The following is a 26,095-nucleotide window of genomic DNA, read 5'->3' on the forward strand; positions in this document are numbered from 1 at the left end:
TGAGAGTTTATTTCTTGCGAACAAGCAAATGAAACGGGAGAAACAAACTTCATTTCTCTCAATTGCAAATGTATCTCTCACAATGTGACTTATACAATTTGTCCTAGTAATCTGTCACAATGCAACTTTCTTATTTTAAACTGTATTTCACAATTAGCTGTTTTATTGTTTATATTGAGGTCGAAACAAGCTTTCAAGACCCACTATAAGCAGCTTTCTGTTGGCGAGCACGGCGAAATCCACAAGATTACTTAAACTTTGTTGTGAAATGTTTTGCAAAAACTACACAAGATGAAACACAATGATGGTGTTCAACCACAAAAACCAAATCACAAAAGGAAAAAGTTGGCACACCAAAACTTCATAAATAGTAAAATTACTTCTTACTTAGTTCTCAGCAACAGTAAGCCAAGAGAAAGTGACTTAAGAGTTCAAATTTGTTTCAATTAATGATTTTTGGCTGATGAACAATTAAAAAAAAAATCACCTGAAAAGCCTTACACTGAATAACATTCAGCAGCCTAGAAACAACTTTTTAACATCCTAGAAGCTACGTAGGAATGTGCTAAAAACATGCAACACTAGTGGCCAAACGATACTGGATGATATTTGGCATTTTAAAATAATTTCTGTTGCATTTTTAAATGACTTATATTGTTGAGAATACCAGCACCTGAGCACACGATGATGCCATCCTCTAGCTTCATTATTTTCTTATTAGTAACAGAAAATTATGAACGTATATAATTTAAACAAGTCTTTGAGCATTTAATAAACATTAATATGACAAGCCCTGCAAACTTTGTCAAATCAGTGTGAGATGCTCTAAAGTGTTCATTTGTAGACTGTATTAAAAAACAGTGTTATAATAGGATTACACAATCAAGAAGTTGCCATTTAAATAAATCTATAAATATGTGTAAATAGAAATTTATTTCATTTCAGCAGGAAATTTCGCATGACATGCAGGTAAACAAATCAAATATTTAATCTTTTTTAGTAAGCGTTTTATTTGGACTGTTGGTATTTTAAAATGATTTGTGACCCTGGACCACAAAACCAGTCATAAGTAGCACAGGTATATTTGTAGCAATAGCCAACAATACATCGTATGGGTCAAAATTATACATTTTTCTTTTATGCCAAAAATCATATTTTGTAAATTTCCTACGTTAAATATATCAAAACTTAATTTTTGATTAGTAATATGCATTGCTAAGAACTTCATTTGGACAACTTTAAAGGTGATTTTCTCAATATTTTCATTTTTTTGCACCCTCAGATTCCAGATTTTCAAATAGTTGTATCCAAATATTGTCATATCCTAACAAACCATACATCAATGGAAAGCTTATTTATTCAGCTGTCAGGTGATGCATTTATTTTGTATGACCCTTATGACTGGTTTTGTGGTCCAGGGTCACATTTATTTGAATTTTTATGATCTAATTATTAACTTTTTAATTGCACAACCCCCCTGCAGTTCCTTCACAAACCCCAGTTTTGGAAACTTGACATAACGTAATGTTTAATGCACTTTGTTTCATTAATAACAACAAATAAAATATATTTTCTTTCTCTTTGTACTTTTATATCAATATGGTACAAGATTATCTGATTTCAATCAATGTGATAAACGAGTTTGGTCAAAAGTAATCAAAAAGTAGTCAGATTATATTACCTAAAATGTGTAACGTAACGGATTACGTTACTAACTACAATTTTTGTCATTTCATCAGGAATTAGTAACGGACTACAATCTGTACGTAATCTATCCAACACTGAGTATATTTATCATACAACTCTTGCTATGTGAGGTCATGCATTACTTCCACACCTTGACATTTCCGCTCTGTGTGTTTGGAAGGAGTCACAGAGGAGGTTCTCTACGTTGTTGGCATCTCCAGACCGTGTCATGGCTTTCACACCTCAGATGGCGTTTCAGTTGAGGGGTTAAATGGCCGAAGGGGGGAATGAAACAAGCCGTCCCGCCCCCACCTTATGCTTCATCAGCTCTGCGGTTACACACGCCTACGGTGGAGCCATGCCCTGCAACAGGAAACCGAGGGCCGCAGAGCTCAATGAGCGCCTGCTAAGAGGCCGTGCTGGGCTCTGAGAGAGGGCAGCCCTCAGGCCAGGCCAGGCATAGGAATCACGCATCTTGGCTGACACACTGTTCCCACGGCAACGCGGGATAGTGCCATCCGCACCCACGCACTAACTGGTGTCCCTCTCACCTCAGCCAACATTCGGCCGCCCCCGCATTAGAATGTCCCATTTCCTCGTGACTTTGTGTCCTTCTCTCATTTGCTTGGAAACTATATGCTGGCCATTTGTCCCACTCGTTTTGCAATTCAACAAATGTGAAAAAAGTTAGAAAACAGCACAGATTTTGTGGCTTGCATGAAAATGAAAATGTTTAAAAGGCATTTTCAATTAAATGGATTTATTTATATACAGTATATTTACATAAAATTACATAGATTTATCATTAGTATGTTACAGCAGATTTTTTAGTACCAGTATACTGTATAAAATTGTGTCTCACGAACCCTCTCATTTTCCATTCAAACATAGAGAATAGAAGTTTAAACGTGCATGTTTGATGCACAAGAAGAAACATGTGATTCTTAAATGCTAAGCATGCACATTTGAGCTTCCGTTGACCATATTTGATGTGTTCCATATATGTGCATTGATCAATATTTACATAAAAAGCAATAAAAAAAACTAAATTGAATCTCTTCATCAAATAAAGTGTTTCTTTTCTGAAGGCTACCTTTACAATGTGCTTATGTACGTTTTGAAGCTTGTAAATGTTGATAGACTTTCAATAGAGACAAAAATAATGAGAGAATATTAAAATCTTCATAGTTGTTCTCATAGGTTTTGAACAACATGAGGGTAAGTAAATGATGACAGAATTTTCATTTTTCTTTCAGACTAGATGAAATGTCTGAATTATCCAAGTTAAAGACATTAAAGCACATTCATTTTCTTCTATTAAATTCTGAAAAAAGAGATATTATTCACTGGACCAAAATCCTGTACACATTAACTCTTGGAATATAATCTGCATTTAGAAGTACTGTTACTTTACCTATCAGGGTCTTATATTAGACAGTAATATTTCCCAAGAAAAACAGCGTTCTTCTTTGAAACCTTTTTTTTTTTTAAGTGATAGAACATGTTATTTGTTTCTGATGCAGAAAAGCTAGTTCATGCATGCATGACTTCAATTGTCTAATCTCTACTCTGCCTACCTACCAGAAACAAGTTTTATTTATTTATTTTTTTTTGGTAACACTTTATTTCGATAGTCCACTTTAGACATTCTACTAACAGTAAGTAACTTTGCAACTACATGTCAACTAGCAGTCATTAGACTATTTGTAGACTGTCTGCTTAAGATGTCAACTTATTCTACTAACCCTAAACCTACCCTACTGAGAGTTAGTAGACATGCAGTTGCAAATGAATGAGAATTAGTTGACATGTAGTTAACATGTAGTTACAAAGTTACTTATAGTTAGTAGAATGTCTAAAGTGGACTATCGAAATAAAGTGTAACCTTTTTTTTCTCTCTCTCTCTGTGAAGCCGCTTTGAAACAATATGTATTGTGGCAAGTGCTATAAACTAAATTTGAAGGTGAATTTTGAGTGAACTAGCTCTTTAAAGTAGAAATATTTCTGCACCACTAGTCTCATTAACTGCAATAATGACTGTTTTCAAAAAGTTTTCCTAAAGACTCCCTACTACTGGTTAAAAACAAAAAGCCCCGCCCCAAACTCACACCATTGGCTAAGCTGTTGCTGTGTCATACTGACAGGATTTTGAAAATAAACAAACAAAAATGTTTTGAAACCGCCACAGCGTTGTCACTTTAGGGGAAATCAACCTACAAATGGCTTACTTATAGCTGTCTATGTCTATTAATCTCAGTATTTAACATCAAAATTACAAACATCATTTTTAAAAGCACCGTGAAGCCAGACTCAAAGCGTTTCATTTCACTTTTGTAATACAGAGAAAACTTATGACATACAGCACGCTCCTAAAGCAGCTCTGACAGGGATATAAATGCAATAAAAGCGCATTTCAGGACCACCGTGCCACACGGCTGTCAGAGCCTTGAGTAGTTGCCGGCAAAAGTGCAAACAAGGTAAACTTTTATGAGCAGCCAGGAAATGTGTGGCAGCTGCCGTCTCCAGACCATCTCAGCCTGCAAACTCCATTCATCTGTCCCCTGTGTGTGTGTCGTCCCCAACCAACCCTCTTGTCTTCAGAGCCCGTCACTTCCCCAGATGCATTCCGTTCGTCCTGTTTGTGCACTCTACATTATGAACTGTCACATCAGATGGAATAACGCTGAAATGACATCCGTGACAGCTCCGAATGCACTAGTCCGATTACTAGACACTTTACACTTGCAGCTTGACTTTGACCCATTCCTGGGAGTGTTTTTCGAGATGGTCTTGCATGGTAAGTCAAGGTGACAACATGTTGTGTTTTTTTTTTTTAAAACAATCAGGGATAGAAACAGAATAGGTTTCACACTGAAGCAACAGGTTTGGAGGGAACTGAACTGGAATCCCTGAGCTTGCAACACAGTGTTGACACAGTACATTAAACCACTCGCTGTCTCTCGAGGCACACGGCTGAATTTAGAAGGCGGCTTCTGGGGAATGCCTTCCTCCCTTTATATCTCTTTCTGTCGCTTGTCTGGAGCTCATTTGAGAAACAGTCAAAAGGACCGTCTTTATCGGGATTCCGCTGAGATGCTTTCTCAGTCATCTCTCCTTGAATGAAGATCAAAGAAACGGTGGTGTAACAGTCCTGAGGGCTCGGAAAAGGTTTTCTCCACATTTCAAGAGCGAATTCAAAGTCAACACAGCCGAGACGAGAGGGACGTAAAACCTAAAATGTGCCCATTACAGATTCCACAGGTGTTTTAAGACATAAAATAAACAACCGAAGTTAAAGTAAACTTCTGCTTTAAAGGATCGGCCCTCGCTGGCTGCCTTCCGAAAGGAAACTGTCTTGAATGGTGAAGCCCCATAAAAATAGAAGTGCATGGGAGTTGGGGAGCTCGGTGTGCGGTTAGGGAAGTGTGTGGGTGGGGTCACGCTGGCAGCAAACAGGTATGTGCTCACCGAAGCGTGTGATTGGAGAATGTGGCGGCTGAGGAGAAAGAAAATGAACACTCTCTCTAAATGTGAAAATAAATTCATTATTTATAAACAGAATATATACATAAAATTCTGAGCTCATAAATTGCATCTGACATATAAACTCTGGTCCAAAACCTAGTGAGATGCCTACCTACGCAGCATTTTAAGATGTTGTAGGTGTATTTTTATGCTTAGAGTATCATTGTTAGTTTATCAACATGCTAACGTCACATTCTATTGCAATCAATAGTAAATCGAGTTTCCTGTGCAATACACTATGTGCATTTCTATGCTTGTTCAAGTATTACATTGCAAGATTTGGGTTAGTTTTATGCTTATTAGAGTAACATTTAGTTAGCTTTGCAAAAAATGCTAATGTCAAATGATTCACACAGGTGAATTTTTTATACTTGCTCGAGTATCATGTTGTTAGCAATATGTTATTGCAAATATTGAAATCGATGCGGAGTTAGGTTTCCAGTGTGATTCATGTAAACAGGGCTATTTGAGGTATTTTTTATGCATACTGGAATATGCTAACAATGGATTTTATTGCAACTAACAGTAAATAAAGTTTCCAGCACAATTCACAAAAAGAGGGATATTTGTTTTGTTTTTAAGCTTATTAGAGCATCACGTTGTTAACTTAGCAAAATGCTAACTACAAATTCTTTTGAAATCAATAGTAAGTCAGGCTAAAAGTGCGATTCATGTGCAGACAACTACAGTATTTGTTTTATTTCTACGCTTTTTGGAGTGTCATGTTATTAGCTTAGCAACATGCTAATGCCAAATTCTATTGAAACAGATGCAGAGTCAGGTTTCCATTGCGATTCACGTAAACATGGCTATTTAAGGTATTTTTATGCTTACTGGAGTATCATGTTATTAGCCATATGCTAACGAAGAATTTTGTTGCAATCAATGACATATCGAATTTCCGGTGAGATTCACGTGAAAAGGGACATTTTTGTTGTTTTTGAGCTTATGAACATATCACATTGTTAACTTAGCATCATGCTAACTTCAAACTCTTTCAAAATCAACAGTGAGTCAGGTTTCAGGTGCAATTCACGTGAAAAATCTATACGTGTTGTTTCTATGCTTTTTGGAGTATCATGTTGTAAGCTTAGCAATATGCTAATGCAAAATTCTATTGAAATCAATACCGAGTCAGGTTCCCAGTGCGATTAACGTTAACAGGACTATCTGAGGCATTTTTATGCTTATTAGATTATCACGTTGTTAGCAACATGCTAACAACAAATTATATAACGACAAATTCAATCAAGTTTCCACTGTGCGATTCACAAGAAGAGTGATTGGAGAGTGTTTTTCAAGCTTATCACATTGTTAACATGGTTAACTAACAACATTCCAAGTGTGTTTCACATGAATGTGGATATTTATGCTCTTTCTATGCTTGTCGGCGTATCTCATTGTTAGAGATGTAGAGCTTATTTAGAGCACTCCAAAACAGCCCCGTACTGTATGAGGCTCTATTTCTATTGTGACGCTTCCTATGTAGGTAGGAATCAGTAGCTCAGGTTTTTGGAACCAAGCTATAGTTTCTTAATTTCTGTTGGCAGCATCCATCTTTATGTAATATTGAGTTAAGCACACTGCTTTCAGCTGAGAACCCTTGAGAGGGATGCCAACCTGATACAAACTTGACCTGACTTTCTCAGAGCCTGAAAAGCCCCAGCTTGCCCAAAGACTGTCTAGATGATGTGCAGTCAGCAGACAGTGGCCGCTGGGACTACCAACAGCCCCATGCACTACGGATAAGACGCCCCCAATAGCCCATCCCTTGTGGCTTGGCCTGGAGCCCGGCTTTTAGAGTGGCATCATCTTGAGACATGGATCCCTCATCATTTGGGCACAGCCTGCCTACACATCCATCATCAAGTCCCTCTTCAGCACCTCCTCAGTTTTGTTCAGCCTGCAACATCCAAAGTCTAATACACAATGACATTGCCCTCCTGATAATCCATCTCGGTTCATAATGTCCTCCACATTCAGCATGCACACTGCATCTACAGGTCCTGCAAGTGACCCTGTTTATTTAGGAGACCAGCCTCAGTCTATAATGATGAAGACCTTGTTTTGGTTAATTTATTCAGTCTGGCTTCTCTCCAGCCTCGATCAATTCAAATTCAAACTCTCACTCACCTTCATTTACTCTTGTTTTTGAATTGTCGTAAGAATCTCTTCAAGTTTGAATCCATTTAGATTAAACACAAAATAGCCAAATACAATCTGTTTAAGCTACAAATCTGTAAAAGAACAGACTTCGGATATGTTTTTATACTGAATGACCTTGTCTGTGATACTTTGAAGCAGCAGACTTATAAATTTGACATGAAACAGCATTCACAAGCCAATTTACTTCCATTATATGACGTGTTTCAAGGTGAAAGAGGGTGTGTGAACCAGTGAAATATGAAGAACAGGACTTGTTTGTTGGAGTTCATTCATAGGAACTGATTGGATGGTGAAATATTTTCAATATAACAGTGGATTCAGACCTGAATGTGTTTACAGTAGATTTTGTAAGACTAAAAACACTGGCCTCCATTTTTAAAGACATCAAGTTCACCCTCCAGAGCATTTTGATGTATCCCAATGATGATTTATTGATATTGGCTGATAATTGACATTGAAAATGCCCAAACTCATTTCCTCTTCTTTTTACAATTAGATTCCAATGCTCACATAATAATTTAAAACACTAAAATTTAATAACACTGTAAATTATAATCTTTAGTACGAGTATACATTTTCCATACTGTATTCTAAAACATTTTAATATTGTTTTAAATTCACTCATATCATTTAATATGGTTGATTTTAATTAAAAAAGTTATTTTTTAAAATGTATTTAAAGATTACAGTATTTTAATTTTGACCATTTATTGTTTACAAGCAAGCCTGTGTGTGATGTCAACCAAGAATTGAAGTTGATGCAAAGCAAGTTATTATTGAAAATAGAAATTTAAAAATAAAATTAATTCAAAATATGAACAAAAACTATAACGGTATATCAATGATTCTAAAAACGACACTGCCTTGAAGTATGAAAAAGGTGGAAAAATATCCTTGTGCTGAGAAAGTTCAACCAGTTTTTTTATTTTTTTATTTTTTATTTTATAGTTGTCTATGCTGCAGTTTTTTAAATCATAATCCTTACAGGGTCTTTCCAGTATTAACATTAAATACCGAATACAGTTGTGTTTTTGCAGCCATTAAGGCTAAGGTAAAATTATATTATTGTCAAAGATTGATGATTAAGCTCTAACTGGGTTTCATCCAGCTGATCAGCCTATAAATCAAGAGATCAAACAATGATTCATGCAAAGGAAAAAGCGTTTAGTCATTTTCACACACTTTTTTTTTCTTTTCTCAAAGCTGCTGCCCACATTCTGTCACCTTATAAAAACAAACACCCGGCGAAATGTTTCAGAAATAAAATCTTTCTTATGTGACCTATTCAAAGTGTGAGTGTATAAATAATAATCACTTGAAATCAAGCCGTTTCAAGCAGTTTGCTGGCCCACAGAGGCCGAGCGTCTAAATGTCACTCAGTGACTGGAGCAATGAAACGCACCATGTGTGAACCGATTGTAAGAGGAAGTGAATGGCGAGCTGGCAGGGGACGCATCCCATGTTACATCACAAGGCAAGCTGGCGCTGAGGTGTCTGTGTTGGGCACTATTCATGGGCACAGGCTGAGGCAGGAGACCCAGCAGGGCCAGGAAGAGCTATATGGAGCAGATGGGAGCGTCCTGCAGAGCAACAAGCCTCTATAAGTCTGAGAGGAGCGCTCTCCACAGTCGGACCACTGCGATAACATACACTCAATTTATTAGCACGTTTCTCACCAGGTGATGTGTGGTATGGCTGGCAATAACAACTTCCTTTAATTTTATTTTTGCCATATTTGCCAAGTTTAAAGACAAAGACGGTAGATAGGAGACGTGATTTATTTATAGAGAGATTGAATCTGATCAGGGCATAACATGCTTGATTTTTTTTCTTTCTTTTTCTCAAACCCGTTGAAGGAACAGCTTTCTTGAATTGTTACTCAACCAGGCTATCCAAGATGAATGACTTACTTTCTTGAGCTGAAGAGAAATTAAAGAAAAGATTCCAGGATTTTTCTCCATCTAATGCAAGGGCTCAACGTAGACCATTTTAATGGCCAAAAATCCATATTTAGGCAGCTTCAAAGTAATCCACACGACCCCAGTCGAAAAACAAGGGTCTTCTCTATATATACGATGTACTTTTTACGATTGTCTTTTTTTTCTCTCATTTTTTTTTTTCTAAAATTAACTTATTTTGACATAGAACTGGGAGGCTAGAAGACTTTTAAAATCACAATTTTTGTAGAATTTAACATCATAATGTACCTCTAGTCTTTTTTTAGCAATTAAAAGTGATTGTTTTCAACCAGGTTTCCTCAAACACTCCCCCTATCTGTAATTGGTCAGTCAAACAAAGAGCCCCGCCCCAAACTCACATGATTGGTTGTGCTGTTGCTGTGTTGGGTTGGCCGGGATAATCAAACCAACAGTAATGTTATGAAAGCACTATAAAAGACGCACTGTTTTCACTTTTCTGTGAAAATAGCCAACTAACGAGTTTTCTCCATCTAATGCAAGGGCTCAATGTTGGTCATTTGAACGGTCCAAATCCATATTTAAGCAGCTTCAAGGTAATCCACACAACCAGAGTTGAAAAACAAGGGTCTTCTCTAGTCAAAGGATCAGTCATTTTCAGAGAAAAAAAAAATAAAAATAAGATCTACTTTAACTACAAATGCTTGCCTTGGTTCATCTTGATTTGGTTCAAACGATACTTTTTTTTTTTTTCCTCCCTAAAATGAAATTATTTTGAAAAAATAGTGTAGAACAGGGATGACCTACAGAGGCTAGATGTATTTTTAGCAATTAAAAGTGATTGTTTTCAAACCGGTTTCCCCAAACACTCTCCTCATCTGTAATTGGTCAATCAAACAAAGAGCCCCGCCCCAAACTCATGATTGGTCTGCTGTTGCTGGGCTGGTCAGGATAATCAAACAAACAGTAGGCTAATGTTTTGAAAGCACTACAAAGACACACAATCTTCACTTTTCTGTTAAAACAACCCACGAACGACTTGCTTATTAAAATTCTTTCTCAGTTTAATATACAGAGACGACAAAATCAAAGAAATTAGACACTTCAGCTTGAAGACGCCTGAGGTAAATCCGTACATTAATAAGCTAACTAAGAAATTAGTATGTGGAGAGGGACTATGGCTTTGTTCTTTAGTTGTTCTAAGCAAGCTTTACACACTCTCATATGATTTTACATCTCAGACAATTTCAAACAATTATCACAGCAGATAATTTGTCTCAATGACAGCTAAACAAATGCTACAACTCCAACAGTAGGACATTATCAAGGCAGCACAGGGTAACGCATTTACTAACTCCTTGCTAAACCAACAAAAAAGTGATTAAAGCTCCAGGCTACACAATTAACCTCTCGGGAACAACTCTAAACACACAAACTCCAACATTATGTATTCAGGTCTGGGTTTAGAGGTGTTAGACCACCAAATGTAAAAATGCTATAGATCGCTGCACTGAAAGTATTTTGTATTTAGTATTAATACATAGTATTTGTACCTAGTATTTTTTGGTGGTTAATGCCTTAGGTCAGTGGTTTCGTAAATGTTTTGCGAAAAAATGTTCACTTGTTTTAATACTTATTATTTTAATATGAATATATTAATAAAATATATTTGCTTATTTTAATAATAATAATAATAATCATAATTTTTCAATTTAAATACTTTTTAGTCATCTTGAGCCTTAGTTGTTTTGTTGTTTGTTTGCCCCAATTCACATTTTCTTAAATTCAACAAATAAGAGGTGTTAGTTAAACACCTATTAGTATTTTTATTAACCAAATGAGTAAGTAAATAAATAAATAAATAAATAAAATAAAAAACCAACCCTGACATTAAATTAACCATGATTATTTCTTGTTTATTACTTTTATTTTAATATTTAATGTTCTTTTTGTATTAGTATGTTATAATATTATATTTGCTCATTTTGATATATTATTAATTGTTGAGACTTTTAGATGTGTTATTATTTATTTTCCAATTGACATATGTATGTATTGATTGATTGATTGACCGACCAATTTAGGGGAGTTGTACCCAATTAAAACATACATTAGCAAGTTAAACAATTATTAGTAATTTAATCATCAAAACATTAGCCAACCCTGCTATTACATTAACTAACCATGATTCATTTTGTGACAGTATCAAAAACTGTACGCTCTTCATTTAAAAACAGCAGTTATTGATGGGGGAAAATATTTATGCATTTATTTATTTTAATATATTAATAATAATTTGTTTAAAAACTGAGAAATTCCCCCTGAGAACTGTACCCGCTTAAAACACCTATTAGTAATTTAACAAACAACAACAACAAAAAACAACCCTGAATTTTGGTGCATTTTAAGAAAACGTTCTTAAGAGTATACACTGCAAACACACTTCTATTTATGCTGACTTGCTGAATAATGTTACATTTATGAATTCAGTCATTTTTCCCACTGTATGTTAGTGGAGATGAGCTGAACGCATGTTCATCTTCTTTGACAAATGCCGCGAGGCCTTCATGAAGAAAAACTGCCAGGTTCCTTCAAGCCGATCATCCATTGCCTCTATTACATGTTGATGGCGGTAATGGTTTTAAATGCAGAAGCTCCTTGTCTGACTGATGCACCGCCGGAAGGCCGAGAGTGAAGATAGACTAGTTTAATTTGTGCTAAAAGACTGAAGCCAGACTAATAACAACATTTCTCAACGAACAAGCCGAGCAGCTCGTGGACTCTGACAGGACGCTGTGAAATACACTGTTACAGATACTACCAATCACACAGGACGATTGCTCAGCTAAAAACCTCTTCAGAGGAAGATTGGGCTGAAACAAGAAGCCTAAGCAGCACAGCTCGGTTTATTAAAGCATGCACACTAATCGCTAGGTCATGGCTCCGACAGCAACAGCGATTTCAGTAACAACACAGTTGGAAAACAGTTTCCAAGTAGAAACCTGACCTATCTGACCAGTCTGTAATGGTCAGTGTAGGTTTCTAAGCATGCTTTCCTCTGCTGTGGGAGCAACAGCAGTTCAGCTGATTGAAAACGCTTGAATAAACTGATCAAGCTGCTGCCAGTTTCAATGCAGAGAACATGATGCTGGCAAGGAGTCTGTAGTAAGCATTGTTTAATGCCCTGAGCCTTTATTTTCACTATACCGCTCTAGTTCTTGATCTAATAAACACACACACATGTAAAATACTAAATTAACTATATTTAAAAATGACAGTTTAGCATACATCCATATTTCACATCCACATGAATATTTACATATTTAATTGCCCATCTTTTAAATGAAAATATGTCATAATATCAACACTATGTGTGCAAAATAAATTATTTCACTCATATTACTCTATAGTTTTTAATGAAAAACAAAGATGTCTGAAATCTAATTCATAGAAATACTGAAAAACAACTCCAACAACATGCACTTGGGGCCTTCTAGGGACCAGATCTAATTGTATGTTATTATTTCAGAGTAAAAAATATAATTTTTACTACACAAATCTAAATACATTCATGTGTCCACAAAACATTGACAAATAGACACAAAACTTTAAAATGATTTTTAATTAAAATATTAATTAAATAACCAAATTTTGGCAGACATATACATGTTATATATATATATATATATATATATATATATATATATATATATATATATATATATATATATATATATATATATATATATATATATATATGTATGTATGTATGTATGTATGTATGTATGATGTATGCATGTATACATATATGATGTTATATCTAAATTATTATCTATTAATATTAATACCTAAAATTAATATATATTATGCATATTGTACATTATAATTCTTTGATGCCTATATTCATTTTCAAACAGAAACATAAAATGTTAACATGAGACATATTATGAAAATAAGTATTCTCCTATTTGATTGTCCCTCCAGTTCCACACACACACAAAAGATGAATCATAAAAGTGATAAGAATTAAACCCTATCCACGAAAAATGTCAGATTTTAGCAAAAAAGTAATTCAGTTGTTGTCAGAGCAAACAAACCTCTGTTTTGAACCCTATTTCGCCTTCAGCAAGTACGTGTTTCAATGCATCCATCAATCTGCAGACTGGAGTCACCTTATTAGTATTCCTAATGCCAATTTACTGTTTCTCCTCTACCAAGGTTTGAAAGCAGACCCGTGTCATGCTCCTGGCAAAAGCAAGACTTAGCATCTTAGCAGGTCTTAGCATAAACGAAACTCTAGAAGCCACAGCATTTCTCAGCTCTGGCATGAGTCCCTCGAGGCTCGTCAGCTGAAATGCAGCGTGGCATAGTGAATATCAACACCACAATGAAATCAATGAAATGTTCAACACGCTATGACAAAATGTCACACGGTCGGTCTGGAAGCAACAGAAGAGCGAGCTGGAAAACTGGTTTAGCGAGAAGCCAGTCACAGTCTCTACCCGCTTTGAATTTTTCCAGGTTCTGCTCTGGAGACACAGATCAGTGCTCAAACCCGCGCAAGCGTCTGTTCGCAAACCGTCAGCTGAGACAGATCGCCATTGACTTATGGAAGTAACGTGTCTCAAACGCATCTCCTGTGACCACTTACGATCGGATTTCGGGGAAATCATCACTACGTGAATGACTTACTACATCAGTGTGTTACTTCATCTCATCTGTCAATGCATGTTGATATTCAGGGTCAACCACATGATGCTAATGCCGTCCGGATCTATCAATTGATTTAAAAATACGTTAATTAATGCATACGATGAGGTGCATAAACATCATGAGCATGTTTTTTTTTTTTTTTTTCAGAATTAAGAATCACTTTAATAGGTTTTAGGGGCATAAAAAGTGTCAGGGTGGTACAACTGTCTTGATATTAAAATGAAGAAAATGTATGTAAATAAATAAATAAAACCAGAAATAGAAATATTGTTATTATTAAAAGGTAAAATGTATAAAATCGTTTGTCTGTCAAATTAAAGTTATGTGGTTATAGTTCAAAATACTTTATTGTAAAAATACTTCAACTTATTTTATTTCAGCTATTTGCCACGGCAACATTTCTCAGTTTAAGTTTAAGGACTGAAATAACATTAAAAAAATAAAAAATAAAAATAAAATAAATAAATAAAAATGAAAACTTAATTTAAAAAAATAAAATAATACAAGATACATCTACCTACTAAGTAGTAAGATTATGCATAACAGTAAATTATGCATAATCACATTAAAAAGTAAATAAATAAGTGCCATCCTTGACCCTGAACTAAACCTTAACCTGTAAGTACATGCAGTTAATTATATTAGTACTTGTGTAATTACATTGTAACAATGATACCAAAATACAGTGCAACCAGATTTTTTCCCTTTTCTTTATCTTGGGAACTTTTATACGTAATTGACCCATCAATTCTGCTCTTGTGCACTTAGATCTTTTCTAAAATGCATTTTTCATATTCGTATATATCCATGAACAACCAGCAAAGAGTAAACCCCTTGTAATAGTGCAAAGGCTGACTGGGTTGAGCAGGGAGTCTTTGATGTTGTTGCATTTGCTCTACAAGTGCAGTGTTATCACATTCATTCAACCTCAGAATGAGGTCTGAGTGATTTGATCCCAAAACCGATGCTAACACCAGGTGTAAATGAAGCCCAAGTCATTCCCCTCCTGGATTCCCGAAGATCGCCGTAATCTTCCCGACCAACCACAGGACAAATCACACACACTCCTAACTAACATCCCATTGGAAATCAATGACAGCCACTTAAGTCTGACTGCTTCACTGAAGTGGACAAGAAACAGGCCTGCTCTTCTTCACCCACTTAATCACACACGAGCTCGAGACACGACTGTCGACAGCAGCCGACTCGACCTCTGTCCAGCCGGTGGCCTTCAGGAGATCAGAGCGCACGGCCGCTCTGTGCAGCACCGTCATAGCCGGCCGGTGGGCTGCTGATGGATGTAGGCTGAGTAATCATTGGCACTCGAGTGCTTTCTGGGTTCAGGAGCGAGTGGGTGGTGAGTCAATGCAGTGCAAACGCAGCAGGATCTGCAAGAGTGAAGACTCCCATGCAAGCTCCAGTTCTCAGCTGTGAGCACTGCATGATGGGGAAATTCCTGCATCAGACAATGCTGGAGACTAACGCTCATGCTGGCTTGACAGCACCCTGCCTAAAGTTGCTCTAAACTGTTTGCACTTTGGTACTGGAGATGCCTGAAAGCTGAAAAGAATGTCTGGCAAAAAAGCAGAATAATTAAAAGAATAGCCAACAAGGTTGTATGATTCACATATTCAAACATTATACTAATGAAAGAATGTAGGAGGACGAAACAAGAACCACTTTGTTTCACAGAAGAAAGGTCATTTTGCTCAAAGCATGTGCCAGTAGTTTCAAGCTTAACATGAGTGTCTTAACTCGACCAAAATTAAACTAGTTTAGTAGTGTCTCTAAGGCTTGACGTATTATTTATTTCCACAAATCAGCAGTCAGTCTGTTTTAATGAATTGGTTTAAAGTATTGATTTGTTTGAGTCATCACACAAAAAAATATTAATGGCACAGCCTGCATTAAGACATTGTAATTGGATAATTTACAATGTTTATTACCTAAATATAAATCTTATGTTAATTTAGCCAACACTTATTTATTTTGAGAGTCAGTTTGTAATTGATCCTCTAGATGAAAAACACATTTTTAATTTGTATTTTTATTACAGTTTTTATTAATACCTTCAATCAATAATTTTTATATTTTCTGTTTTAAAGAGATAGTTTGCCCAAAAAATGCAAATTACCCCATGATTTACTCACCATCAAGCCAATCAAAAGGGAAAAAAAGGAGGTATAAATGACTTTCTTCTTTCAGTGAATGGGGGTTGAGATTTTGAAGCCCAAAAAAGGGCGTCTATCCATCATAAAAAGTGCCCCACACGGCTCCGGGGGGTTAATAAAGGCCTTCTGAAGCGAAGTGATGCATTTGTGTAAGAAAAACATCCATTTTTAAAACTTTTTATGCAATTTCTAGCTTCCGCTAACTGTTGTATGCATGTTTACTAGGGCTGTGCAATTAATCGAATGCGATTGTCACGCGCATCTCGTCAGTAAAGTGGCTTTAGCGTAAGCTCCGGTGAGAAGCACAGAGAGTAAAACAAAACGCCGGTCACGAATTAGAAGTACAAAACGAAGATTTGCAAAGAAAAATGCCGGAAGATTTTGATATAAGCCAAGAGGAGACTAGGGTTGTCAAAATGACTGAAAAACTTCAAACTTAAAAATTTAATTCGAATTTAAAAGGCATAATGTCACTTAGGGGGGAAAAAAGCTTTTGGCTTCTCTCCTGAGGCCACAAGAGGGCGCATCGAGCAAAATATTACTTATGTATGTTTCTTCAAAGGAATAAAATAACACAACTATCTTTGAAAAAAAGTGCATAATGTTTATTAAACCATATATAACTAATAAAGTTACTTAAACAATTAGAAACAAAACAACATCATGCATGCATCTATAGTTTAATACAAAGGACCGCAAACAAATGCAAAGAGTACTTTCTTCATTTAAAAACATGAGATGCAGTGTGATGAGACAACCGCCATGAAGTCTTGAGACATGTTTTTTAAAAGTTGAACTTACGTTAATTTTACATGCTTTCTAGATGTCTCTATAGAAGATGCGATAAATGTGCGTTTTGTGTGAACGGCTTGGTTTCAGTTTCACTATAAACAACAGTTCTCTGCATTGATTTTCTATTTTTCCACAATATTTTGAATGAACAACGTAATAGCACCGCAACGTTTTTGCATTCGAATGTGGATTTTTATTTTAAATTTGACGAATATTTGAAATTCTTTTTTTTTTTTTTTGACAGCCCTACAGGAGACTGGTTTTCCTTTGCTGTAAACAAAACCTGGTTCTTGCGAGACTAGCATGTTTTGTCCAGAGTTTAAGCTGCACCTATGTCATCCGCTGGATTCTCTTTAAATGTTTGTTTATGGTAAACTTTAGATTCAGTTTTAGTTATATAGTACCCCTGTTTTAGAGCACATTATTATCAGTTTATACATAATATACTTAAGAATACATCAATATATGTTGCTATATATTATTACAGTATAGGCATGCACAATCTCTCAATAGCGTTTCTTTCCATTTTTTTCATTGCAATTTCTTCAATACTCTGAGACTATAAAGATGTCAAGTGAAGAGAGAATATCAAAGTTGAAAAAAAAAAAAAAAAAAGGTTGAAAAAGCATTAATGCCAACACTGCAAAGACAGAAGCAGTCCTCAGGGAGAGGAGAAAATGAACCACTCCGAACGGGACAGAAAATATTGCTAGTGCAATGAGGACGACTGTAGACTAAAGCCTTTAGCTGACAAATAGTGCGGCAGATCAGCCATTTAATAAAATGTGAAAAAGACCGCAGTGTATAAATTAGTGTGTTGCAGTCAATTAATTGCATAACAATGTTCATAATTTAATTTTATCATGCCCAATGAATTTCATAATATCATATAAAAGAAATGGCATCCGAAAACCTAAATGAAACATTTAAAAAAAAAAAATGGTTTTAATAGAAAAAAAAAAAAATCAAATCATATTCAAAGGCAAATGCAATATTTAATTTCAGACAGTATGTGTCCTGTATTAATGGTTCTCTTCTCATTTGTCCCTGATGATGGCATTAATTGTTTCTCTGTACTTTTTCTTCTTTAGCTCTAGACATCTTTATTGCTATTTTATGCATGAACTGTAATGTATTTGTTTTCATTTTTACTGATTTTATTTAATTGTGAAAAGAACCTACTTAAAAACATCAGTTCAGCTGCTGCCTTAAACTTTTAAGCATAATCAAATTGTCTGTAAAAGTTGTTTAAACTCAAATTACATTCCATTTACTTAAAGTGTTGAATATTATATAAATTAGAAAATTAAATTGAAATTGGCTGTGTTAATTTTTAAAGTAATGGAAATATCTTACCATGACTTATTAAAACCTGGCTGATATGATTTGTATTTGAGAGAAATCTGTCAGGTATACCAACATTTACCTAGAGGTATACCTAAAATTCACTAAACCTCTGACATCCATGAAAGACACGCAGCACACTTGAAGACATCAAAATGAGAAAATGAAGCGCTAATGAAAAACTCACTCAAATATCCGAAGAACTGAAGACTGTCATTGAGAAGTTGCGTTTCTCATTAAGATCGAATGAGAGTTTTTCCAGTGAACAAAGAGAAAAACTCTCGTGTGTTTCTAGATGATATCAGCACTCCGCGGCGAGGAAACAATGACACATCCTCTAGACAAAAAAAAGAGAAACAAAGTACACTAACAAGCTGTCTGGATCTCCACAGCATCTACAATGCAAACTGGATGTCATCAACATGAAAACAAGAATCATCTAACAACACAGCACTGATCGCTAAAGGAAATCTTTTGACACTACTTTTATGCACACCATGTGCACGGACCTGAGCATAAATGAAAATTGAAGATCATTATCCAGGTGACAAACCAACACACACTCAAAAATACATCTAGCGTGCCTTTAGATTCAACTGCACATGGATCCAGTGTTTTTCTGAATGGCATGAAACTGCCATATTAATGCCTTCTTGGGAAAAGTCACATGAAAAATTGGAACTGAAGAGCACAGCTTGTTCATGGCGCAGATCAGCTACAGTAGACGTTGTCAAGTTGGATTAAAATCCATATTTGTCAAGTCATGAAACTGCATAATTTAACTGCAAAGTTGGTTTTCACCTGAATAAATAAACTAAGCTGTGTATTTCACAGCACATGTGTGAGACATAACTTTACAGGTACATCAATGTGTTCATAGCGTCCAATCAAACATCTGTATCATGGGCAATAATTCAGAAATAAATGCACACATTCAGTATCAGGACTTGGGTCAAATCTGAACATGTCTCTCAAAGAACTTCATGTAGGCTTATTTTTTTAGAGACAAATGTAAGTTTATGCATGTATAAATATACACATAGTTTGGGGTCGGTAAAAATCAAGGCTGGATTTATGTGATTAAAAACTACAGGAGAAACAGTAATATTGTGAATTATTTTAACAAAATGTAACCAAAATAAACTCGAATAACTGTTTTCTATTTTAATATATGTTCAAATGTAATGTATTTCTGTGATCAAAGCTGAATTTTATCATCATTACTCCAGTCTTCAGTGTCACATGATCCTTCAGAAATCATTCCATGCTGATTTGCTCAAGAAACATTTATTATTATCAAAACTTAAGTTAAAACAGTTCTGCTGCTTTTTATTTTTTGTAGACGTTTTATTTTTTTTTTCCCTTGAATAAAAAAAAACGTTTTAGGCATTAAATGTATTTACTGTTACTTTTGATCAATTTAATGCATTCTTGCTGAATAAAATTATTAATTTTAAACAAATAAATAAATTATAAAATAATTAAAATAGTTAAAGAGTGCATAAGTTTTGTTTAGTTTTTAAGTTCAACGTTGTTTAAATTTTCATTTATAATAGGATTCCCCTGCTGTTTCTTGATATATTTATTTGTGCACTGTTATTCTTCAGTTATCCCTATGCTTTTTCATAAAATATGCTGTTTTCAGAAAACTAATTGTCATCATCAATCTTGACTAAATTTTTAAACCTTAGATTTTCAGTTTATGCAAGTTTTTGGACAATTTTTTTCCTGCTTGTTTATCATCTTATGACACAAAAAAAAAAAAAAAAAAAAAGGATAGCATTTAAAAATAGATCAACATTTACTGGAAAAAAAATTGTGCATTCCCTAAACCATATAAATAAGTAATTTTTGGCCAGCATTATTAGCTGTCATTTGTCTTTTTTTGTTGTTGTTGTTGTTGTTGATAACTGGGCTCCAAATTGAGAGATCAATCAGCTGACATGATTTTACAGTCTGTTGCCTTGACCTGCCACTTGCTGGTGACCTTTCCACTCAAAGCGAAGGCCATCTGCAAACAGGACACGTCTGTGACCTTCTCCAAGTGGCGCTGAGATGCGGAGACCCTTTAAATCCAAGCTCATCTTCAGCCCCCAGCCCCGCCGAGCTCTACATCTCCCCACGATCATGTGCTATGAGCACAGCATCGATCTCCGCAGCTCAGAGACAGACCCGTTCTTCATGCATCAGAGACGGAAAAATCACGAGAAGCACGCTTCTCATGGAAAATGAGGATGCAGCTTGTGTTTTTCATAAAGCGGATGATGATGATGTGCAGAGAATAAGTCGTGGAAAATAACAATTCAAGCTAAACCTTGGCAGTATTCTGCTGCGCAGCACTGAATAAACACATGAGCCAAAAAACACAAACATGACAACATAATAAATGCTTCAAAAAGAACAATAAGTACCATAACGGTGCAGTCACAAAAAAAAAAGGTTCACTATCTATTGTCAACCGTGTGATGTATGAAGCACAGCTCAAATATAAGTCACTTTCAAACCAGGCAGCTTTCTGTTAGTCAACATGAAGGTGAATCTGCTTGATAACTTAAAAGAGTTGCAAAATCTGTGTGAGGAAGTTTCTCCTTCACATGAAATTTCATGGATGCCTACTGAAATGACTTGAGTTCACCCATAAAGATTCACCAAACAACGGCTGTAGCTTAAAAAAAGAAAGGGGGAAGGAAAAAAAAACTTTTTTTACTTGGATACTTGGATTTTTTATTTTTTTTTGCATCTCTATAAGCTGCAGTTTTGATAGTTGTAATAGCTTGATGTGAAAAACTGAATAAAATTAAGACTAAAAAGTAATTATTCATTAAATACTATGTTGCCTCCAGCAATGATAAGGCTATATTGAATATTGATTGATTGATTGAAATTCTAATATTAACCAACATAATGACTATTACAGTGACTATTTTTTTTTTTTAATAAGTGTCTTATGCTCATCAAGCCTGCATTATTTGATCAAAAATACAGGGGAAAAAATGTAATATTAATTCTGATTTATTATCAATATGCTTATTTATTATCACTGTTGGAAACAGTTGTGCTGATAATTTTTTTTATTTTATATTATGATTCGTTTTTTCAGGAATCTTTGATGAATAAAAAGTTATAAAGAACAGCATTGTTTTCAAAATAACAATTTATTGTTACTTTTCTAACAATATAAGTATTTACTACAACGTTTTATCAATTTAACACATCCTTGCTGAATAAAAAGTAAGTTAATTTATTAAATAAACAAAATATATTGGCGGTATATTGTTACAAATGATTTCTATTTTAAATAAAATATATAAAGCACTACATCAGTTTCCAACAATGATGACTGATTAATAGCTGATGAAAATGCATTCTTTTTTTTTCATTTTTCCCCTTATTTTATTTTTTTCCCTAAGTATATATTATACTGAGAAAACAGTGTGGAAAACACGCCTGTATTTTACTGTAATTTGCTTCTTCTTGTAACATTTCCATCCCATTTGATTGCTCAGATGAAAAACAGAAAAAAAAAGGACAAAAGTCTTAAGTTTGCTCATATATTTTGTTTGTGCTCACATTCTGATGTATTCACTGTAGCTCGCTGCCACTCTCAGACCGTCTGCCTCATCTGTAAATCCTCAAACAATCAGAAATACAGTTTCTCTAAGGGCTCTCCAGAATGAGTTTGAGCAGCCATATTAACTTACTTTGTCAGATTTGTCTGACTAATGTCAGATTTTGTCACCAGCACTAGTTTAGAGCCCACTGAAGACTTACTAGACTACGCATTAAAGTGACCGACTAAAAACTAGACTACTCATAAAAACTCATAAATCTGCCAACGGCCATCGGTGTCTTAATTCAACAGAGCTTTACAGTTCATTTTACAACAATAGAAACAAGTTCAGTCCTGCTAAATTAAGCATTAATTTTCCTGATGGATGGCAGTCGTAACAGAAGTCACTGACAGTTTAACTGCCGTATCCAGCAGCGATTTTAACACATCACAGAGACGTTCATTTGAGATGTGACTTACTTCTCACTTCACTTTTAGAGCAAGGATCTTCAAACGCCCACTCTTCACAAGATAGAGCAGCATATGATTCGCTTAGCCAGCATCTCCCGGACCTCACTGGAAGTTCTGAGACGTACAGATCTCTACACGCTCGATCTCACAGTTAACTTCTTAGGTCTGCAGCCAGATCTATAGGCTGATCTGATGGTGTGATCAAAGCTGGGTCATTTTGTCATCAACTTCACTAAAGATCCCCAGCCAAAAAAAAATAAAAAAGATCTTCTAGTGAAAGAAATACATGAAGAAAGCCAACATATTAAAAGCCATGGATGAATAATTACTAGGTAATCAACTATTTTTGTAGAGTGGGGATCAAAACGACAATTTGGAGATTTGCCAAAATACAGATGACAGAAAAATGGCAGTGATATTATTTTATTTTGGTCTATTAGTCAAATCTGTTCACTGTAGCATTTTTTGTTACAGTACATACATCTGATGACAGTTTAAAGATGAATGGGGGGGGGGGGGGTCTAAATGTAGTATTTTTCTATGCAGAAACAATCCTAATTATAGTTATTCAATATTTTAATTCTAAATATATTCAAGTGATTTGGAGAAAATTGATATAGGATTGTACAAATTTGTTTATTTGTTTATTTATTTGTGTGTGTGTGTGTGTGTGTGTGTGTGTGTGTGCAAATGACAAAACAAACTGAAATGTTACTTATATTCATTTAGACATTCAGGGGGTACTTTAAGCAACTATTTTAGATCATAAAAGTACCTAAGTTGGCAACCCCTGCATTAAACCATAAAAACTAGGTTTCAATCAAACCAAAATATAAGAAATATCATTATCTAAAACAAAACTACACACAAAACATGAGGTAAACGCAAAATGCACATCGAAACTTCTAGCACAAGAGCAGGACATTCTTAATATGACAAAACATATTAATCATTTGAATTATGCAATCAAAAACAGTGTTATGTGTAACATGTAAATATACATTTTAGCTCGTGTAAAAACTATAAACAGCAGCTCAATGTAGAGGTCTATAAATCTGCCACTGGCCCATTAAATCACATCCTCGTGGAAAGTCGCACATCACAACTTGGTTTTAATAGTCAGAAATGTTATATGGCAGGATATTGACCAACATAAACAACAGTTAATTGAGATGAATCTATGACTGATCAATCAAACTCAAGGATCAAGCTACAGCTAGCTAACATCATAACCAGACATCGGACCTCTTCAAACAACAGCCGCCATATAATCACCCTGACACTAATTCTCATTTCATAATTAACTAATACAGAATAAACGTGTGCAAATCAACACATGAAAACTACTGAAGAACCCTTCACTCACCTCTATCTGGACGCGCGTGCTGTTGTTGAGAGGGCTGCTGATATGCCTGATCAATATAAACACGGCATCTCATAGCAGATATTAATTTAGAGCGTATTATGGATTACCTTAGGATATTTTAAATATATAATACGTCATTAATTAAACTTGAACGTCAAATTCGCTTGTATATTTTAACACTAAAGCGAGTGTATGTGTTCAGGCGCGCCTCTCATTGCTGTTATTGGGTCCTTGCGTTGAACTGACAGCTCTGTTTCTATCATGGCGGCGTCCAGCAGAGAGCATGTATTGTCACTCTACAGACTGCTTCTGAAGGAGAGCAAGAAATTCCCCTCTTACAATTATAGGTATTTACAACAATATACATTTATTTATCTGCGGCACAAGCGCGTGTCATTTATACAATAGTCTCCGTGGCATAATGTGAAATGTAGATGCATCAATACGGCATATACATAGATGCAGACGTGCTCATTTCAGTATTTGTGATGTTTGCAATATATCTGGTGAAGCAGCCAGCTGAAAACTGCTTCATGATGTTTTGGAAACGTCGCACATTAATTTAGGATTCTCTGATAAATAGAAAGCTTAAAAGAGCAGCATTTATTTGAAATATTTGCTTAATAAAATTATTAATTTCCTTTCCCCCCAAATATTTGTATTGTTTCCACTAAATAAATAAATAAAATAAGAGGCAGCTCAACTGTTTTCAATATTGCTAATAATAAGAAATGTTTCTTGTGCAGCAAATCAAATCAGCATTAGAATAATTAGAATAAATTCATTAAGACTGAGTATATATATATATATATATATATATATATATATATATATATATATATATATATGTGTGTGTGTTTTCTATTTTGATGAGAGAGAGACAATATACTGAATTGTAATAATATCTCAATATTACTGGGTTTTTGTTTTTGTTTGCTAAAATAAATGCATCCGTTGTGAGCATAAAAGGCTAATAAAAAATTAATAAAATCATAATTAATCCAAATATGATGAATTTAAGAAACAAATGTGTACATTTACCTCATGCAAATTATACATTTTATATATAATGTATATAAATTTGTCCATTTGTTTTTTTCTCTAATATCGCTACTGTTTTATATATTTATTATATATTTATATATTATATTTAAATATATATTAATATGTGTGTTGTTGTTACTATTATTATTATTATAATACGCCAAAATTAAAAGAAAATACAATTTCATTTTATATGACCTCATCTCATTGACTCTTGCATCTTGCCATTTCAATTATTGATTTTTTTTTATGGACTGAAGTGGAAGTTTGTCTATCTTAAACTTGCTTTGTTCTTGCATTGCGAATTAAAAGAGGAAAATGATTTTTCATGATTTTAAATTGAAATTCAACAGCAAGTCAAGGCCAGCACTCAAAGGTGTCCAACTTCTGGAGGTTCACAGTCCTGCAGCGTTCGGCCCCAAATCTAATTAGACCCCTGATGAAGCTATAACCAAGGTCTTCAGGATTAATTGAGTGTTTTGCTGAACTCTGCAGGACTATGACCCTTCAGGATCAGAGCTTGACTTCTGTGGAGGCTTCAGCCTTAATGAGGTTAATTGTGTTGATCATTATGTTGTATATTAATAATCAATTATACTAATAATAGCCTACTAAATTAGAAATAAGTCATTTAAAATAAATTTTAATGAGTAATTTTAAATAAATAAATGCATCTGTAAAATAAACAGACAGTAAACTAATGAAGAGCTGCTGGTGTTGCAGCACTGTCAAAATAAAAGTCCCACTTCTGACAAAATGGCCAGACAGGAAAACCTATCGGCTGATGCAGTACGTGTTTAAATATTAATGAGTCGAGTGATTTTGGTTCATGTGTGACATTGGAAATGGAAGGTCAAGTCAAATGCATTGCATTGTGGGAAACATAACCTTACAAAGTGTACTGTGTTGCATGCTGCTGCTACTGGGAAATGTAGTACTGTATGTAAGCCAGATATTGTATACTATGCACTGTATACACTGTGCTGCAGAAATAGTATGGATAGCTTTATCTAGTGCCATTCGAAACATCCCCTGATTCTCACTTCAACTCTTAAAATTGGAAATATAACCATGATATCATTCCAAGTTATTGCTTGGAAATTCTATCATCACGGTGCATTCATATTACAAATATCTATAAAAGGCTTAAATAAAAAGCTGACAGCCAAAGGATAATAATCTCCAACCCACTCAGTTTCCATAGAGCTTTGTGTCTCCAGTGTAATTCTTCTTCTGAAATCTGCCAGTGTTCATACGTTAGCAGTTTTAAAGCTCATACTTTTGTAATCCTTTTGGTTTGCCTGAATGCAAATACTAATATTAATGCAATTCATAAATGTCTCATTGATGA

The 26,095-nt window shown here is 34.9% G+C and overlaps 2 protein-coding genes across 5 annotated transcripts in view; one reads left to right on the forward strand and one right to left on the reverse strand.

Annotated features, from left to right (window-relative positions):
• Positions 1 to 26,095, reverse strand: part of fars2 (phenylalanyl-tRNA synthetase 2, mitochondrial) — a 149,303-nt gene that overhangs the window by 121,208 nt on the left and 2,000 nt on the right. The window contains exons 1-2 of one of the 4 annotated variants that reach the window (XM_058765928.1): positions 22,344 to 22,675; positions 18,501 to 18,650 (exon numbers count right to left, since the gene is read on the reverse strand). The exons of 1 other annotated variant lie outside the window; for it this stretch is intronic. The gene's annotated coding sequence lies outside the window, so the exon portion shown is untranslated. Of the gene's footprint in view, positions 1 to 18,500; positions 18,651 to 22,343; positions 22,676 to 23,700; positions 23,821 to 26,095 lie in introns of those variants that run through there. 2 more of the 4 variants (XM_058765927.1, XM_058765929.1) reach the window with 2 other exon arrangements.
• LOC131533584 (LYR motif-containing protein 4B) overlaps positions 23,891 to 26,095 on the forward strand; it is a 54,819-nt gene continuing 52,614 nt past the window's right edge. Inside the window, exon 1 of the mRNA XM_058765934.1 lies at positions 23,891 to 24,047. Within this exon, the coding sequence (XP_058621917.1) occupies positions 23,962 to 24,047 (86 nt within the window). The 5' untranslated portion in view covers positions 23,891 to 23,961. The remainder of the gene's footprint in view (positions 24,048 to 26,095) is intronic.

Source organism: Onychostoma macrolepis, chromosome 24 (assembly GCF_012432095.1).
Source record: "Onychostoma macrolepis isolate SWU-2019 chromosome 24, ASM1243209v1, whole genome shotgun sequence".
Classification (NCBI taxonomy): Eukaryota; Metazoa; Chordata; class Actinopteri; order Cypriniformes; family Cyprinidae; genus Onychostoma; species Onychostoma macrolepis.